Raw genomic sequence first — 19,886 nt, forward strand, 5'->3', positions numbered from 1 at the left:
TAGCTTTTAATTAGTGGCTTCCGCCTCCTAATTGGTTTCTCTAAGATTCCCCCACCCTAATTTAGGATCCGACCAATTGGCTGTGCTGTATTTAGCAGGCTTTGTTGGTCTTAGGAGAAACCGTACACCGTAATCAAGGGCCGGAATGAACGTTTTAAAGGGCAACACAAGCAATCTGTGTTAGCAAACACGACCTCAGTCAAAGTTATTTTTACTGTGCAGTCTCAAGGTCCTCTGGTGGAAAACAGTTCTGCTGCAGCACCTCAGATTTAAAACGCACTTTTCTGGTGTAGCAATTGTAACTGATAAAAAACATTTCATTCACTGGACACTATTGCTGCAAGGGGAAAACAAGTAGAGCTTAAAATTGTGTAAAAGCTAAACGACAACAGCTATGCAAAATGGCTGCTGGAAAGTCTATTATTCAAATACAAATGTTTACAGTCCACCTTTAGAACCGAGCCACCGTTCTTTGCATACAACGACCGTATCAAACGAGTAAAAACACAGAATGCCACAAGGCTAAAGTTTACTATGGCATGCTTATATCTGCGTGTGTATAACCTCTTTAGTGTTTTTGTCTCGTCAGAAACTCTGCAAGTAAACACTCCCATGTTGCTGTTCTGCTGGTGCTGTTGTTTCTCCATGACATAGGACGTATGCAAACTAAATGGTACACTTCTCCGGATCTTTCCCACTAATGTTGTGTGTTCCCTCGCTGAAGAAATAAAAACAGACCTGGATCGCATCTCCCTCTGTCTTATTGATGCTGACAAGGGGACATAAACCATTGGTTGTGGAACATGGCCAGTCGATAACTCCAATCAAATTTGTTTCGAAAAAAACGCGGGCTCTCTAGACCCAAGCATTGTGGGAAACCAAAAGTGAGAGACAGAAACAGAGACGGAGGAGGAAAGCAGAGACGGAGGAAGAGGGAGATAAAGATAGATAATGAGAAAGTGTCACTGAGCATAAAAGGTTGAATAAATAAACAAAGTGGCAGCTATCTCTGTGTGTTGAAATGACGCAAGTGAAGCTAGTAGATCTGTTGAGTAAAAAAAAAAAAGAATAATAATAATCCATTTTGGCACGTTGAGTCTTTGAAGAGATGGTGTGTATCGTGACAAGGTGCTGTCAAACTGTCACAGAGAGAGGAGGTAAAAGGAAAAAGACGGCGAGAGACAGTTGGGAGTTGGAGAGAGAAACAGAAACAGAGGCAGCTCAAGGAAGCGAGTTAGCATGCCTTTGTAGTGAGGGTTTGTGTTGACTGCAGCCTGGCTTGTGACGCCATCATAAAAAGGTAAACCCATTTGAGGTCAGAGACAGGTCTGGTTGCCCAGTGCCGCTGGGTAACACTGGAATGTGACCATCCCTTCTCCCCCTCGTCTCCCCTGTAACTACCATTACATGTGCTATCTGATGCTTGACATTAAACACAGCAATGACTGTTCAAATTTTAAAAATGTTAGCATATTATACAAGTTATTTTAATTAATTTGGAAGATTAATTCAACAAAGTGATATTATATTATGTCTTAACAGTGTACCATTTCAGATAAGAATAACTTATAACGCATATAAGCAATTTTAAGGTCTCTCCAGAGATGTTGGATCAGGTTCAAGTCTGGGATCTAGCTGAGCCACTCAAGGACATTCAGAGACTTGTCACAAAGCCACTCCTGCATTGTCTTGGCTGTGTGCTTAGGATTGTTGTCCTGTTGGAAGGTGAACCTTCGCCCCAGTCTGAGGACTTGATCACTCTGGAGCAGATATTCATTAAGGATCTTTCTGTACTTTGCTCTGTTCATCTTTCCCTCAATCCTGACTAGACTCCAGTCCCTGCCGCTGAAAAACATCCCCACGCTTCACCGTAGGGATGGTGCCAGGTTTCCTCTAGACGTGGCCACTTTACCATAAAGGCCTGATTGGTGGTGCTGCAGAGATGGTTGTCCTTCTGGAAGGTTCTCCCATCTCCACAGAGGAACTCTGAAGCTCTGCCAAAGTGACCATCGGGTTCTTGGTCACCTCCCTGATCAAGGTCCTTCTCCCCCGATTGCTGGCTGGGTTGCCAGCTCTAGGTAGAGTATTCGTGGTTCCAAACTTCTTTCATTTAAGAATGATGGAGGGCACTGTGTTCTTGGGGAACTTCAATGCAGCAGACATTTTCTGGTACCCTGCTCCAAATCTGTGCCTCGAAACAATCTTGTCTCGAGGCTCTACGGACACCTTCTTCAACCTAATGGCTTGGTTTTTGCTCTGACATGCACTGTCAACTGTGGGACCTTACACACAGGTGTCTGCCTTTCCAAATCATGCCCAATCAAGTGGTAGAAAGATCTAAAGGATGATCAAAGGAAACAGGATGCACCTGAGCTCAATTTCTAGTCTCATAGCAAAGGGACTGAATACTTATGTAAAAAATGTAATTTTTTTGAATACATTTGTAAAACAAATCTAAAAACCTGTTTTCGCTTCGTCATCATGGGGTATTGTGTGTAGATTGATGAGGAAAACTATTTATTTAATCAATTTTAGAATAAGGCTGTAACGTAACAAAATGTGGAAAAGGTCAAGGGGTCGGAATACTTTCCGAATGTACTGTAGGTAGGTGTAAAGTGACTAGTCAACAGGATAAATGAATTTAGTCTCTGCGGCCAAGAAGAGGGCCTTTAAGAATATAATCCTAGGGGAAACACGGTGTGTGCGCACCAAAGCAAAGATACAGGAAATACTGTGGGGATGCTTCAAACAGAAATCAGATGCAATTAGCATGCATATATTGATATAGAGTTGAAGTCGGATGTTTACATACACTTAGGTTGGCGTCATTAAAACTTGTTTTTCAACCACCACAAATTTCTTGTTAAAAACTTCTTATGTCTGGGGGCAGTATTGAGTAGCTTGGATGAATAAGGTGCCCAGAGTAAACTGCCTGCTACTCAGGCCCAGTTGCTAATTAATATATGCATAGTATTAGTAGATTTGGATCGAAAACACCCTGAAGTTTCTAAAACTGTTTGAATGATGTCTGTGAGTATAACAGAACTCATACGGCAGGCAAAAACACGAGTAAAAATCCAACCAGGAAGTGGGAAATCTGAGGTTTCCCTGTGAAGGAGGGGGGAATGAGAGGTGATTGAGTCAGGGGTCTGGCAGAGTGCTATGAGCTTATCACGTGCGCTCACGTGAGAGTTAGCTGCATTTCTACAGACAGACAGGGAATTGCTACAGACAAGGAATTCTCCGGTTGAAACATTATTGAAGATTTATCATAAAAACATCCTGAAGATTGATTCTATGCCTTTAAACAGCTTGGAAAATTCCAGAAAATTATGGCATGGTTTTAGAAGGTTCTGATAAGCTAAATGACATTTGAGTCAATTGGAGGTGTACCTGTGGATGTACAGTTGAAGTCGGAAGTTTACATACACCTTAGCCAACTACATTTAAACTCAGTTTTCACAATTCCTGACATTTAATGTCAGAGTAAAAATTCCCTGTTTTAGGTCAGTTAGGATGACCACCTTATTTTAAGAATATGAAATGCCAGAATATTAGTACAGAGAATGATTTCAGCTTTTAATTCTTTCATCATATTCTCAGTGGGTCAGAGGTTTACATACAATCAATTAGTATTTGGTAGCATTGCCTTTAAATGGGTTAATTTGGGTCAAACATTTTGGGTAGCCTTCCACAAGCTTCCTACAATAAGTTGGGTGCATTTTGGCCCATTCCTCCTAACAGAGCTGGTGTAAATGAGTCAGGATATTTTGTGAAGTAAACCAGTCCCTCCTGCAGCAAAGCACCCCCACAACATGATGCTACCACCCCCACAACATGATGCTACCACCCCCGTGCTTCACGGAAGGGATGGTGTTCTTCGGTTTGCAAGCCTCCCCCTTTTTCCTCCAAACATAGCGATGGTCATTATGGCCAGATAGTTATATTTTTGTTTCATCAGATGAGAGGACATTTCTCCAAAAATAATAATCTTTGTCCCCATGTGCAGTTGCAAATCGTAGTCTGGCTTTTTTATGGTGGGTTTGGAGCAGTGGCTTCTTCCTTGCTGAGCGGCCTTTCAGGTTATGTCGATATAGGACTCATTTTACTGTAGATATAGATACTTTTGTACCTGTTTCCTCCAGCAACTTCACAAGGTCCTTTGCTGTTGTTCTGGGATTGATTTGCACTTTTTGGCACCAAAGTACGTTCATCTCTAGGAGACAGAATGCGTCTCCTTCCTGAGCGGTATGACGGCTGCGGGGTCCCATGGTGTTTATACTTGCGTACTATTGTTTGTACAGATGAATATGGTACCTTCAGGCGTTTGAAAATTGCTCCCAAGAATGAAGCAGACTTGTGGAGGTCTACAATTTTTTTCCTGAGGTCTTGGCTGATTTCTTTTGATTTTCTCATGATGTCAAGTAAAGAGGCACTGAGTTTGAAGGTAGGCCAATTCCATGCAACATTTATCAATGAAACATGACACCAAACACCAGAGAGGGCTGAATTATTAAGAAGCAGAAAATAAGAGGGATGTAAAAGAAAATGAGGGAAGAGAGGAGGGAGAGACAGAAAAAAGAGGAAGACATAAAGAGAGAGGGAGGAAAGATAGAGGCTCTCTGTGTTCCTCCTTGTGCCTGCTGTCTGCGACCACTTTGCCCTAGAGCATGAACGCGAATGTTAGCCCGCCTCTCTTCTCGGTCTGTTCACAATTACCCAGCCACTAATGAATCTTCCACGAATGACTGCTTAACTGGCAGCACTGACTCCTCAGGAACAAGGGAGCTATTAGTGGAGGAATTGAGGAAGGAAGGAAAAGGGGAAAGCCAAAGGGAAGGCAGGCCAGCTCAGAGGCCCAGGCAGGGAGGGAGGGGAGGAGGGCTCAGCTGCATCCCCCCGAGGTGATGTCTTTAACAGAAGAGATCCTGGAGGAGGGAAGTGCGCTCTCCACTTTCTCCCCCCCAGCAACCAGAGATGAAAGAGATTAGTTCTGGGTCTGGCCCGGAGGACAGTTTTTGACTGGTGAACATCTGAAATGCTTCATTTCTCAGGCAACAGGATTTAGGATGGGACCCTATGTCCTTTAGAGGTGGTAAATACATGAAAATATTTTGCGGGGCACTGTCCAAGTCGGGGGTTTGGTGCATGAGACAACTTCTGGTGTTTCCAGCCAACCTCAAATTACTTTAACTCAGAGTTTACATGTGTTTTGGAAAAAACTCCACCCACAACCCGTCAACATGAACACGCGTGCACACGCGCATACACAATTTGTATGAAGATGTATGAAAAAAAAACATTCTGATTTCGGTACTGACTCCAAGGAGCTTCTCAAACTATAAGCCATCTCAACCTGAAGTCTGACACGGACTGTGTGTGACAGCTAGGTAAAACTTTAACAGATTAGATGAAACCTCTGACAAATAAGAAGTTGGGGCCAAACTATACCAATTGGTGCTCATGCAACTAGTGAGAAAAGTGACAAACCAATGCTTACACAGAGACATGAAACAGTGAAATAGCGTTGAGAAAAGAACACACATACTGTACACATATGAGAGTGAACACACACACACACACACACACACACACACACTTATGACCCAGGCACATTTCACAGTACCATTTATCAAGTTAAAGTCCAGGTAGCAGCTAATGGACCCCAACACAGATATTTATGTAGTTTAGGGCTGTCCGCAATGTAAAAAAGACTGAGAGTCTGTTCTTTCGAACGAATAGATTGTCCGGAATATTAAAACAGGTATTTTTCCATATATAGACACACTTTGTTTGAATAAAATCAACTATATGTAGGCTACTGAGCTTGTCTGATGCTTTAAGCACTGCAATTAAAAAGACACACAAAATACTAAAGAGGGAGCTAAAGATCAATATAGCCTAACCAGAAAAAAGAAAAAAACTCCACCCACTGCCCGCTGCTGCTGGCCTTCGCAGATTCTGCCATTATGCTCCTGAAGTTGCTGGTAATAGGCTACACCAGCGGTTGACAACCTTTTCCATTTGAAGTGACAAGTTATCGTACCATTTCTACAATTCTGCGTGGCAGTTATGACTTTCATATTGTCATGGAACAGTTTAATTAATTTCAAATAAAATCGTAACATCTTAAAATCAATGACATGTGGTTAATCAAAATTGTATCTAAATGTACATGATACAAATTTTTAAGTAACTTATATTGCCATTGCCAATATGTAAAAATAGCCTACAAAAATCCAACAAAGAAACACATTGCAGTCCACAGTTGTGGAAACATTTATCAATATTCATCAACATTCATCAATATCCATCAATACAAATATTGTGATGAAAATAAATATCCTATAAAATGAGCTACGTATTGCCTATCTGCAAGGAACTTGACACATTGTATCAACTATTAATTTGGTCTGGCCCAAAGCTCGTGTTAGCACACTTGCAACATTATAGAAAATATTCTGGGTCCTCAAGAGTTTCACACCAGCGAGCTCCAGACAGACAGAAACACCTGTAGGTTATTTGCACAAAAGATAAGAAGTAATCAGGTAGCCCTTTTTATTACGTATCCACCGGATCAGAGCATGACATTTTTTTTTTAGAAAGGGAGAGAGCTGGAACATTTTTCAAATAGGCTACATTGAGGAACTATTGACATTCTCAATGGAAGTAAAAACAGACTTTGTTACCTTGCTGTTTGAGACGAAGAAAAAATTACTTTAAATTACTTTACAGTGACGCTGGGTTAAGACAATCAGATAAAGGCTAAATGTACTACTGTTGAGCCATCTCCGTGGCCCGCACAATGGATTAGTCCACTCAGACAGGCATGAATCAGACAGGTGTCTTGTGTGCTGTACATTTATTTTTCATATATTTGCCACTGCTCAACAACAACAAAAATAATGGTTGATCAACAGCCTATTGACAAAACAATTGACCAGTTGACTAAAATGGGTTCAGCCCTAATGTATAGTACCAGTCAAAAGTTTGAACACACCTACTCATTCAAGGGCTTTTCTTTATGCTTACTATTTTCTACATTGTAGAATAATAGTGAAGACATCACAACTATGAAATAACACATATGGAATCATATAATAACCAAAAAATACTTTTTGTTAACTACATTTATGTTAGATTCTTCAAAGTAGCCACCATATGCATTGATGACAGCTTTGCAACATCTTGGCATTATCTCAACCAGCTCCACCTGGAATGCTTTTCCAACAGTCTTGAAGGAGTTCCCACATGCTGAGCAATTGTTGGCTGCTTTTCCTTCACTCTGCGGTCCAACTCATCTCAATTGGGTTGAGGTCGGGTGATTGTGGAGGCAAGGTCATCTGATGCAGCACTCCATCCCCCTTCTTGGTCAAATAGCCCTTACACAGCCTGGAGGTGTGTTGGGTCATTGTCCTGGTAAAACGCAAATGATAGTCCCACTAAGCACAAACCAGATGGGATGGCGTAGCGCTACAGAATGCTATGTTTGCCATGCTGGTTAAGTGTGCCTTGAATTCTAAATAAATCACACACAGTGTCACCAGCAAAGCGCACCAACACACCTCCACCTCCATGCTTCACAGTGGGAACCACACATGCAGACAATTTGGACTCATCAGACCAAAGGAAGGATTTCCACCTTTCTATTGTCCATTGCTCGTGTTTCTTGGCCCAAGCAAGTCTCTTCTTTTTATTGGATTCCTTTAGTAGTGGTTTCTTTGCAGCAATTCGACCATGGAGGCCCGATTCGCACAGTCTCCTCTGAACATTTGATGTTGAGATGTGTCTGTTACTTGAACTCTGCAAAGCATTTATTTGGGCTGCAATTTCTGAGGCTGGTAACTCCAATTAACTTATCCTCCGCAGAAGCGGTAAATGTGGGTCTTTCTTTGCCGTGACGGTCCTCAGGAGAGCCAGTTACATCATAGCGCTTGATGGTTCTTGCGTCTGCACTTGAAGAAACTTTCAAAGTTCTTGTCATTTTTCTGATTGACTGACCAGCCATAATATGGACCTATCAAATAGGGCTATCTTCTGTATACCACCCCTATATGGGAAGCAGGTAGCCTAATGGTTAGAGCGTTGGACTAGTAACCGAAAGGATGCAAGTTCGAATCCCCGAGCTGACAAGGTAAAAATCTGTCGTTCTGCCCCTGAACAGGCAGTTAACCCACTGTTTCTAGGCCGTCATTGAAAATAAGAATTTGTTCTTAACTGACTTGCCTAGTTAAAGATGAAATTGATACCTTTTCACAATTGATTGGCTCAAACACATTAAGAAGTAAAGAAATTCCACAAAGTATTGTCTACTGTAAACTGTAAGTGGAACTTCACAGGTTGTAAAAAAAACTCCCCCGGAGCCACAAAATGGCCGAATTAGGGCAATGCGCAGCACCCACAAACACCTTGAAAACTTGCTCTGTGCAGTAAGTGACCTCCGTCGCAGCCAAAACTACTCTTTCCCGTAGGCTTGTACTATCTATAGTATGACAGAATCAGCAGTTAGTTACAGCTGGCAGACATTTTTACATTTGGTTAGTTGTATCCGTGTTATTTAGATGGAGCTAAATGTGCAATAGCTAGCATAGAGGTAGCAAGCTAGCTCTTTCACTTACCCAGTTGACCTCCATGATCACTGAAACCCATGATGATGCTCTGTCGCTGCTGGTGCTGCTGGCTGTTTGAGATGCTTTAGAAGCCACATTGATGGTAGGGACAGAAGCAACTTTGTGTTGAAGCCATGGAAGTTCTCAGGGATGAAATGTGCCCTGCAGATTGATGAGTAGATACCCAATTCACCCAGTTTCCACTAGTTACCACAGCCACATTTAAGGTTAGGCATAATGTTAGCAGTGTGGTTAAAAGGACCAATTTGACAACCTCATTCTCACAAATGTATTTCTTTAACCTTTTTAATACACAATATGATGCTGACCGAGGGGCATTGTGGAATTACTTTTTCCGAAATTAGAGTTGATTTGGAGAAAACCTCAGACCCAACTTTTAGAACAACATTATAATATAACAATTGATTTAAGAGTTTATAATTTGGGAACTTTTTCTTGGGGTGCTCTAAGTTCCTATTATATGTGTTTCTGGCATTAAGAAATAAGTGATACACTCCCTTTAAGAGAGTACATGTGTTGGCATGTCCTCTTTCCAGTGTGGCTGCAAAGTCCCAGCAACAGGATTTGGGAAAGACCTCCAACATATTTGTTCTGTGGTTTATTACTGGCCCTTGCCACGCCTGACCCCAGGGTTCCCCCACTTTGAAGATGATTTAACGAAGATTCCACCCTTCACAAGCCACTGCCAGTGGACACTAGCACCGAATTGAGGAATTTCATGGAAAGAAATGTTCTTTTGAAAAATAAAAGTGGATACAACTAGTCTGTTGTTTTAAGACTTAAGGAAATAATTAATTACAGTGCTAAGCTATGTAAGCACAAGCATTTCATTTGATAGAAAGCATTTAAAGGGACGGGATTCTTTCTTTAAACTTTGGATATTGAAAACTACCAGTAAGCAATCTATGACCACAGGATCCATTCTCAAAGTGATGTCAAATTGCACAGATTGGACTGTTGCCTCATACGAAACGTTCAGGAAAATCCCCACTTGAAAAAGTCACAAAGCAGTTTGTGCAATAGTTGCACTACAAGAACAACCCATGTCAGAACATGGATTTAACCTCAAGTCAGAAAAAGCAACACAACTGTCCCCATTTCCTCTGCAAACATGCTAAAACACATAGAACCCCAATATGTTTTTCCCAGTGTATTTTCACAGTGAAACTAACATACAAATGTGGCTTTATATTCCAGCATTATGGATTTGAGATCTAATGTTTCATACGAGGTGATAGTACAGAATGTTACCTGTTATTTGAGGGAAAATACATACATATTTGTTTTATTATTTAGAAATTAAAGTACTTTATGTATCTAGTCCCCAGAGTATCTTTGTGCCTCTGTATGCTTATCCATAATCATGGTAGCATCCACATGAATGTAAAAGTGTTCAGAAACAGCTTCTACTTACAATAAAAACACATGATTCACTATTCGGTTCCTATTGGGCAAAACATAATCCCTAACGCAGCCGAAAAACAAACCACAAACGCATCCAACAAGTTTGTAGAGTTACACGCTTGATTTAGAGACATGGGACCAAATACAATACTTTGGACTACTGTAATACACTAAGTGAATTTGTCCAAATACTGTTGACTTCTTCAAATGGGGAGACTAGATACATAAAGTGTTTATTTCTAAATGGTAAAACAGATTAGAATAACCTCAAATAAAAGGTGACTGTCCAAATACATATGAAGGAGAGTGTAGTTAACCAGCAGTAAGATATATACAGCTCCAGAACATGGAAACATTACTCCCGCTCTGACAGCCAAATGGGCCTCGCAGAAGAGGCTTGGTTTGATTTAATTTCACTTACAATGGGTAACTTAAATCTTGATGAAGATGACTGGGCTGATTGAGGATGTACTTTGGGATACCGTTACCATCTCTCCGGCAGCGCCTCCAAATCGTCGCTCAGATAATAGCTCATTTGTTAGCTGCCCAAACAACACTAGCACTAACCTGTTCCGTTTATGAATGGACAGCAATACCCTCAGTGGCATGTTACTATACCCCGCTCCCATTTAAATCCCCCAAACTTACACCTAATCCACCTGTAAGCGCCTCTTAATGTGGTGTCGGGATACCCCGGCCAGGGTGATCTATTCTGGGGGGCTTTTGGAGAAACACAAAGGCAGTGTTATTAGGAGGTAGCCCCTCCCAGGTCCCCTGTTGGGCTGCTGTGGACCTGGATCTATGGCTGTATGATGGAGGTGAGGACTGATGAGTCATGCAGCTCCCAGCTCCCTGGCTGTTAGTGTGGGGAGCACTGGGAAGTAGGGAAGAGTGGGGTCGTTTAGGTGTTTTTGTCTTTGCACGTCTCAAATGTGCATTCAAATAAGGTCCCTGCCCTCTTGAACATACCAAGCCCAAACTTCCACTGCACTCCTGAGGCTTAAAGTGAAGTGAATTAAATGGGACAACAAGACGCTTTCTCTTCTATGCACAAATACACCAAATGCAAGAGAAGGAAAGGGTCGCTCAATGTTACCACAGTCTTAGCACTAAATGCTACACCAGTCTAACGTGCTCTCCACTCGTCACCTCAAGACTTCACAGCAAAATAAGTAGACCTTCACCTCAACATGTACCATGGTATATGTACTTTAAACCTAAAAACCTACACCTCAATGAGTACATTGATTTATACATTTCCCGTTAAACTCGACAAAGCTCCAATGAGAGAGAGCGGGGAAGAGAAGAGAAGCTCTCCAGTGGGATTGTGGAGGGGTTTAGGCACAGCATTTATGAGAATAAACGAGATTTCCTGAACTGAAAGCATTCCAAGGCCCTGGTGGTCTCTGCTCGCCAAGAGGCAAGACGACACACGCTGGAGATGTCTCCCTCACCCTCCCTCGCTCACCAAAACAGAGGAGCAGCCGGTGGAAGTGGAATGTGCGTATTAGTTCATTGTCATTTAGTATTTTATATTATCTATGCATGCTCTGCTACTCCCAATGTGGAGAGCACATCATCAACTGCCTTTCAAGTTGAAAAGAAGCATGCAACGACCAGGACTATGTTTAATACACTGCCACCGCATGAAAAGGAGCAAAATGTGATGAATCGCATTAAACTGTCCTCATAATTATACATTTAAATCAGCCTAATTTGGTGCATGGCGTGATCAGAGTTTTTGGTATCCTGGCGGGGGCTTGACTGATGTTGTCATCTCTACTACAGTGAAAAGATGCTGATTTGCTCGGGTTCTGTTGATTTGCTTGATGGTATTCTAAAACGTACACTGTGTAATCTGACACTAATACAGCCCTTGAAGTTTGATACTTGCCTGGGGATAAACCCCACCCACACCCCTCTCCTCCCAGAGCTCATCCCTCCCCTGCTGGTATCCCGTTGCCTGGACACACACACACACACACACACACACACACACACACACACACACACGCGCACACACGCGCACACACGCGCACACACGCACACACACGCACACACACACACACACAAGCAAGCAAAATCTCCCATTTGTTTTCGTTTGCCACTGAGCTACATCTGTAGCTGGTGTCTTTTCACGTAACTGATTTCGACAGGCGAAAGAGTGAGAATTGGGGTAAAATGCTGTATTTTTTTACCAGTAAACAGAGATACTAATACTTTGAAATAACATTGACAGCCAAGCTTTCAGAGAGACATCCTGTGCTGTGCAGCACCACCCTATTGAGAAGTGTACAGTCAGGAAAACAGTGAATGAACTCTAATCCTTTAAGACAGCACAAATAGAAATTCCATCATGGTTGGCTCACCTTGAGTGAGAGACAGAGATAGAGTGAGAGAGAAGCAGTGAGGCAGAGAAAGAGGGATAGAACAAGAATGAGAAACGGATAAAAAAAATAGGTAAAGCTCGGAGAAGATAACCGAAACACAATAAAAATATGGCCTGTTTTGACTGGAGGGCTTATTACTGCCCTCTTTTAGCTAATATTGATTTCTTGCCAGGTCAAGGTTGGGCCCAGGTAGGCTTCTGTTGGATGAGTGGCAACACAGGAGGAGTGCATCATTCAAACAGTGAGAGTCACCCATGACCAGTGTCTGCTAGGTGGATATAGTTGATAGTTCCCCATGTTGGAGTGAAGAGCCAAAGGAGACGTATTTATAAAACGTGAGAATGTTTACGTCTGGTCAAAAGGTCAATGAAGAGTTGAAGACACATTTTCACAGCAGACTGTTCTTGTTTCAAAGACTAAATGCACTTCTGTCGCCCAAAACAATGGCACTTAAAAGCAAAGTCTATGATGGGATATCTGGGAATGCCATCTGGTTGAATGGTGATTGGCGGTGTGGTAGGTTTCCAAGGCAAAACAAAATTGGCGTCAGCAGGCAACTCTGTGATTACAATCCTTTTCACCGATACACCAAAGACTACAAGAAACTTTATTAAAAAGGTCAAGGCACATTTGTGGCTAAGGGCTTTTTATAGGCTTGGGAACCTGGAGCTAGAAATAAAGGCTCGTATAATTCACATATTTACAAACTGTCCCACAAATGACAGACAAGGGCAATTAGACTCTGATTACGATTAGAAATGTCCAACGTTGACCATTGGCTTGAAAAATACTGACAGATGTTCAGTGATCTCATATTCTGCAGTCGTGTGTCTGTTTGCATATAAATATCAACAGCTCAAGTCCAGCTCCTCTAAAACATTAGCAAACACAAGGCATGACTAATGATGAGATGTGGTGGTGGAGTTTTCAAATTAAAAACCTTTGCTTTTATTTCAGTTGTTTTCGTTCCCCCTTAAAGACACTAAGAAACATGCAATTAGTTGTGAACCTTTTTTTCCACCCTACGGTTATTAACAAAGTTCTGAGAAAAAAAGGTGAGAGGGGTCAGATTCCGTCATTTTGCAATCTTGTGTGGCAAATTTTAAATTACTGGGGGGAGGTAGTTTGGTCCATTTTGGACGTTTAAACACTGCTCTTTGGGAAGCTGCAAGTATTAGGCCGCAGATTAAAACGCTTATAAAGACTCTTTCAAGATGCACAAGGGAGGCATACCAATTACCAATGGTGACATGCAGACTGTGTAAAAGTACCGTGTTCAGAGAAAACTAAATGTGTCTGAGGGCAGTATGTGTTGGGGTTCCAACCTCGAGCATAACTTTGCAATCTCCTGCATGTGTGCCTTTATTTTTGCACACATAGGCCTTAGCCTTCGCTCTTGCCATCGTAGAATGCTAAATGTCATTGTGTAGAACAACCTAATAGCCAATGGAACCAGCTAAATGCTAACATGTTTAGAATACAATATGTAAAACAAAAGTCCACAGGACGAATAGCTCGACATAATTGTTTATGGCGGAACAGTACCTGATGTGGCGCCATCTCCTGTTCAAAAAATAAACTACACAAGCCCTGTGTTGATTGGAGGGAGGGGATTATTAAAAGCAGCATGAAACACCACACATCTGTTATCCACAGACCTGATAAGAGCCCAGTCGGTAACTTCTGGTTAAAAACAAACTCCATCTGGCAGTAATCACATATACTGTAGCATTCCCACCTCCTGATAGAAGGGTGGGAGCTCGACACATATTATGTTAAATAAATAGGCTATTCAGTAGAACAACAAACCAACATTATCCTTCCTCAAGGAAAAAGTGTGCACGTGTGTGTGAAGGGGGGCTGTTTTAGATGGACAGCTGTTACAAAAACAGAGTGACACAAGGCTAGGGAGCTCTTCTCCAAAGCAGACTGGGTAAATAGAATAGTGCCACTCATCAATCGTCACAGGAGACTCAAAATGGGTCAAAGGCGGGATGGGGCGATTGGTGCAATACAATCAATCGCCTGTTGAACTGTGGGAATTCTGTATGATTATTTATCGGTATGAAATAGTGATAGTTATTTAACACAAACCGGTTGTGTAAACAGTCTAAGCTGTATTTGTTGGAATTATTTGTGAGAGAAAGGCGAGCTCCCTTTCCACGGTGGAGCCAGTTCTAAAAGCTGGCTTAAGGAGGTAGATAAGTAGGAAGTAGACACTTGACTCGGTTAGTGGCTGAGAGACAAAAGCAGACCCACCCAAACTATATTATGCCCCATAAGTACATGCATACTCCCTGTCTCCCCCCCACTCGGTCCATCAAACTAAGAAGTCCCTGTGCTCCATCAATCTGCCGACAATGTGCCTCATTGACACCCAAACATCCCATTAATCTTCATTTGTCTCGTCATATCCTGCCATTCTCATGGAAATGGCCGCCTATTCCTGTGTGTTGACAGTTTGGGGGTGGTGGTGGTGGTGTGTAAGTAGGGTGCCAGACCAAGGGAAGGGGGACCATAGAAAGTGCCGCTCCATTTGGCGGCTTGCGTTTCCCATCACGCCTAATGTGTTTTGCATTCAAATAGCACCCCCTACTACCCCCTTGGTAGGGGGGGGGGCAGGCTAATCTGATTTCTCAGCTGTCTGGGATCCCTGCTTCCTGACAGCAGCAGCAGGGTTGGCTTGGTGGGGCTGCTGAGGATGCCTGGGGTTTCTCATGCACCCCTCCCAGGGGCTCAAACCCCAACTGCCCACAGAGCTTGGAGTGGCAGGCCAGGCAGTAGCAGGGGAGGAGGAAGGAAGGAAATGGTCTTCAGTTGCTAGGCAGGCCAGGGATGTGTCAATTCTCCACCAGTAGCCCTGGAGGAGACTTCCAGCTGTTCAGCTGTCCATAAGGAAGCACTATGAGGGTTTATCCCACCATGGGGCCTCAACAGCCACCTGGCAAAGTGGGAGCAGGAGGAAGTTCCCCCTCGGCACTGGACTAAAGGATATCTTCAGTTTTAAGTTTTCCCCCTCCTAATCACTCTTACTTTCTGATAAGAGCAGAGAGACGATTACATTTAGAAAGCAGAGTATGTTCATAAGCAGCAAGACCATACATAAATGGAGGAGAGAGGAAGACGGAAAAGAGGGAAGGCTACAGAGAGCGAGAATGAGATAGAGCAAGCTGTAAAAGCCTATAGTGCCTGTGAAGAGCCAGGCCCTTTTTCCTGGGTGTGTTTTGACAGGGCCCAGGCTCTGTCTTTGATCAGCACTCATGAGGTTTCATTAAGAGACAGATGGAGGATAAGGAGGATGGGAGACAGAAAGAAAGAGAGAGAGAGAGAGAGAGAGAGAGAGAGAGGGAGGGAGAGAGAGGGAGGGAGGGAGATGGAGCAGGAACTCTGCTGGATCTACCTTATCTATCATGTCGGGACGGTTGGTGGCGGCCAGCACGGTGACGTCCCGGAGTTGCTCGATGCCGTCCATCTCTGTCAGGAGCTGGGCCAGGACCCGGTCCCCTACGCCACCAGACCCCGAGGAGCTGAGAGAGCGAAGGGGAGAGAGAGTAGGGGGAGTACAAATGGAGAGATGGGTGGGGGGGTAACAGGGGGAGGAGAGAAGGGAGATATGAAAAGACCTTTAACCAAAAATGTGTCTGTTCAAGTCGTCATGTCCCAGTCCCTGCACTGAGAAATAGTAAGGTGTTTATTTTCCATAGCACAGTGTAGTGTCTTTCCCTCCCGTTTCTGCTCCCCACCTCTGTCTGTCAGACACACACACACTCTCTCTCTCTCTCTCTCTCTCTCTGTCGCTGTTCACAGGGCCAGCGGAAGTGCCACACGTCATTACCACAGACAAGGCCTCAGAGGAACACAAAAGAGACCTGTCACTGTGTTATGACCCTGGGAGGAAGAGAAAAAAAGGCCTTGCGACGAAGAGAGAAATCTGCCATGCTGCTTCCACCTTTCTCTTTCATTCTCTATGGACCCAATGCCTCCCTTCTTTTCCCCCTCTCCCCTTTCTCTTTATGCGCCTGTCTCCAACGGTCTCTCTCTATCTTCTTTTCTCTGTCTCAGTATCAGAAAACTCATTCCGACAGATGCCCCTGCATCAAGCAAATTTGAAAGGCAGGGGTCAAAGAATTGCATAAAATCCGGTCAATTCGGGCATGCAGTTAAATTAGAAAATCTCTAGTGTAAGTGGGGCATTTTTTTGTCAGGTCGAATTTATTTATTTATTTTATTTTACCTTTATTTTACTAGGCTTGCCTCAGTTAAGAACAAATTCTTATTTTCAATGACGGCCTAGGAACAGTGGGTTAACTGCCTGTTCAGGGGCAGAACGACAGATTTGTACCTTGTCAGCTCGGGGATTTGAACTTGCAACCTTTCGGTTACTAGTCCAACGCTCTAACCACTAGGCTACCCTGCCGCCCCATATCCAGTCCATTCCTGAGTTGACTTAAGTTGACCCCCGAGCTGATATATACAGTTGATGTTGGAAGTTTACATACACTTAGGTTGGAGTCATTAAAACTTGTTTTTCAACCACTCCACAAATTTCTTGTTAACAAACTATAGTTTTGGAAAGTCGGTTGGGACGTCTACTTTGTGCATGACAAGTAATTTTTCCAACAATTGTTTACAGACAGATTATTGCACTTATAATTCACTGTATCACAATTCCAGTGGGTCAGACGTTTACATACACTAAGTTGACTATGCCTTTAAACAGCTTGGAGAATTCCAGAAAATTATGTCATGGCTTTATAAGCTTCTGATAAGCTAATTGACATCATTTGAGTCAATTGGAGGTGTACCTGTGGATGTATTTCAAGGCCTACCTTCGAACTCTTTGCTTGACATCTTGGGAAAATCAAAAGAAATCAGCCAAGACCTCAGAAAAAAAGTTTAGACCTCCACAAGTCTAGTTCATCCTTGGGAGCAATTTCCAAATGCCTGAAGGTACCATGTTCATCTGTAAAAACAATAGTATGCAAGTATAAACACCATGGGACCACGCAGTCGTCATACCGCTCAGGAAAGAGACGCATTCTGTCTCCTAGAGATGAACGTACTTTGGTACGAAAAGTGCAAATTAATCCCAGAACAAAAGCAAAGGACCTTGTGAAGATGCTGGAGGAAACAGGTACAGAAGTATCTATATCACAGTAAAACGAGTCCTATATCGACATAACCTGAAAGGCCGCTCAGCAAGGATGAAGCCACTGCGCCAAAACCGCCATAAAAAAGACAGACTACGATTTGCAACTGCACATGGGGACAAAGATCGTACTTTTTGTAGAAATGTCCTCTGGTCTGAGGAAACAAAAATAGAACTGTTTGGCCATAATGACCATCGTTACGTTTGGAGGAAAAAGGGGGAGGCTTGCAAGCCGAAGAACACCATCCCAACAGTGAAGCACAGGGGTGGCAGCATCATGTTGTGGGGGTGCTTTGCTGCAGGAGGGACTGGTGCACTTCACAAAATAGGTGACATCATGAGGAAGGACAATTAAGTGGATATATTGAAGCAACATCTCAAGACATCAGTCAGGAAGTTAAAGCTTGGTCGCAAATGGGTCTTCCAAATGGACAATGACCCAAAGCATACTTACAAAGTTGTGGTAAAATGGCTTAAGGACAACAAAGTCAAGGTATTGGAGTGGCCATCACAAAGCCCTCACCTCAATCCTATTTAACATTTGTGGGCAGAACTGAAAAAGCGTGTGCGAGACTCAGTTACACCAACTCTGTCAGGAGGAATTGGGCAAAATTCACCCAACTTATTGTGGGACGCTTGTGGAAGGCTACCCGAAACGTTTGACCCAAGTTAAACAATTTAAAGGCAATGCTATCAAATACTAATTGAGTGTATGTAAACGTCTGACCCACTGGGAATGTGATTAAAGAAATAAAAGCTCAACTATTATTCTGACATTTCACATTCTTAAAATATGGTGCTGATCCTAACTGACCTAAAACAGGGAATTTTTACTTGGATTAAATGTCAGGAATTGTGAAAAACTGAGTTCAAATGTATTTGGCTAAGGTGTATGTAAACTTCCGACTTGGGCCATAATGACACTGCAGGTCGCAGTTGAATCGCATGTATGAGTTATGCACAACGTTTATTTTTGTGATCTCATGGACATCATAAGAGAAGTTTGGAGCTAAATCCCACTTCAAGTATTGCAAGTACTTCAGCAGACACAAAATGTCACCCTACATGCACTAAATGGCTAAATGGTTTTGGAAAGAATAGACACTGTGACCCATCCCAGGCTCTGTCCAATTAGGCTTGAGGGAAGGCCATGTTTGAACCATATCTGGAGTGGTCTTTTGTCTGGTCCTAAACCACTGACTTTCAGTGGGGGTTTATCGGGAAGTTGGCCTCATATTTAGCTTCCCCCATCTGCTGTGGCGTGCACAATGAAGCGCTTGTCTGCCGCGGCCTGTGTCCTCTCTCTGTCCGTTTTTTTTCTTCTTCTTCCTGAAGCCACAGATGTTCCCAGTGCCATCCCATTGAGGCGCCTCCGGACAGACTGGCTCTTCTGTTTGTCAGTGTGTACGTGCATGCTCGTGTGTGCATGCGGGTGTGCGTGCGCTAGTGAACTGTCGCCATGGGAACTCTACAGCCGGCTTTATCAGTGTAATTATTGTACAGACATGGGGGACTATAGACAGTCAGTCATTGAAAGAGTCATTGTTCTCATTTCTGAGAAGAAATACCCTACCTTCCTCTTTCTCCAGCAAGAGCGTCAATCTCATCGAAGAACACAATGGAGGGTGCGACAGCTCTGGCCTTCCTAAACAACTGGTATTGACATATGCCAACATATATAGAGAGACACGCATTAATATATAGTAAACCCCGATTCTGCATATACATTGTACTGTAGAACACGTGTCAAACTCACTCCACGGAGGGCCGAGTGTCCGTGGGTTTTCGCTGCACCCTTGTACTTGACTGATGAATTAAGGTCACTAAATTAGTAAGAATCTCCACTCATCTGGTTGTCTAGGTCTGAATTGAAAGGAAACAACCAAAACCTGCGGACACTCGGCCCTCTGTGGAATGAGTTTGACACCTCTGCTGTAGAATATTAAATATGTAAGTAGTCCACATATTCAGTGTATTGGGTGTACTGTATGCCAGACGATGAAAGTTGGCCTGGTACTCACCTCTCTGACAGCTCTCTCAGACTCCCCTACATATTTACTCAGTAACTCTGGACCCTGAAAGAGACAGAGGGAAGTTGGTTCTCCTGTCCAGTGATTCATTATAGGACCAGGAGTGTTCCATACGAGGGAAAACCTTGGACCGTAGTTATACAGTACAACTATTAATATCAATATAAAACACGAATGATACACCTAATAACACTGTTTACCTAACTACAAGCTAGCCTCACCACTAATTTCTGACAGGAACACACCAAAACAACAATGAACAAACCACTGAGAAGTTATTAAC

The 19,886-nt window shown here is 43.0% G+C and overlaps 1 protein-coding gene across 3 annotated transcripts in view; it reads right to left on the bottom strand.

Annotated features, from left to right (window-relative positions):
• The window catches only part of spata5 (spermatogenesis associated 5), a 129,848-nt gene that overhangs the window by 85,072 nt on the left and 24,890 nt on the right, over positions 1-19,886 (bottom strand). For all 3 annotated transcript variants that reach the window (XM_035744525.2, XM_035744526.2, XM_035744527.2), the window contains exons 13-15: positions 19,595-19,648; positions 19,147-19,226; positions 15,825-15,951 (exon numbers count right to left, since the gene is read on the bottom strand). In XM_035744525.2, coding sequence (XP_035600418.1) covers positions 15,825-15,951; positions 19,147-19,226; positions 19,595-19,648 — 261 coding nt within the window. The remainder of the gene's footprint in view (positions 1-15,824; positions 15,952-19,146; positions 19,227-19,594; positions 19,649-19,886) is intronic.

This window comes from Oncorhynchus keta, chromosome 30, assembly GCF_023373465.1.
Source record: "Oncorhynchus keta strain PuntledgeMale-10-30-2019 chromosome 30, Oket_V2, whole genome shotgun sequence".
NCBI classification, from domain to species: domain Eukaryota; kingdom Metazoa; phylum Chordata; class Actinopteri; order Salmoniformes; family Salmonidae; genus Oncorhynchus; species Oncorhynchus keta.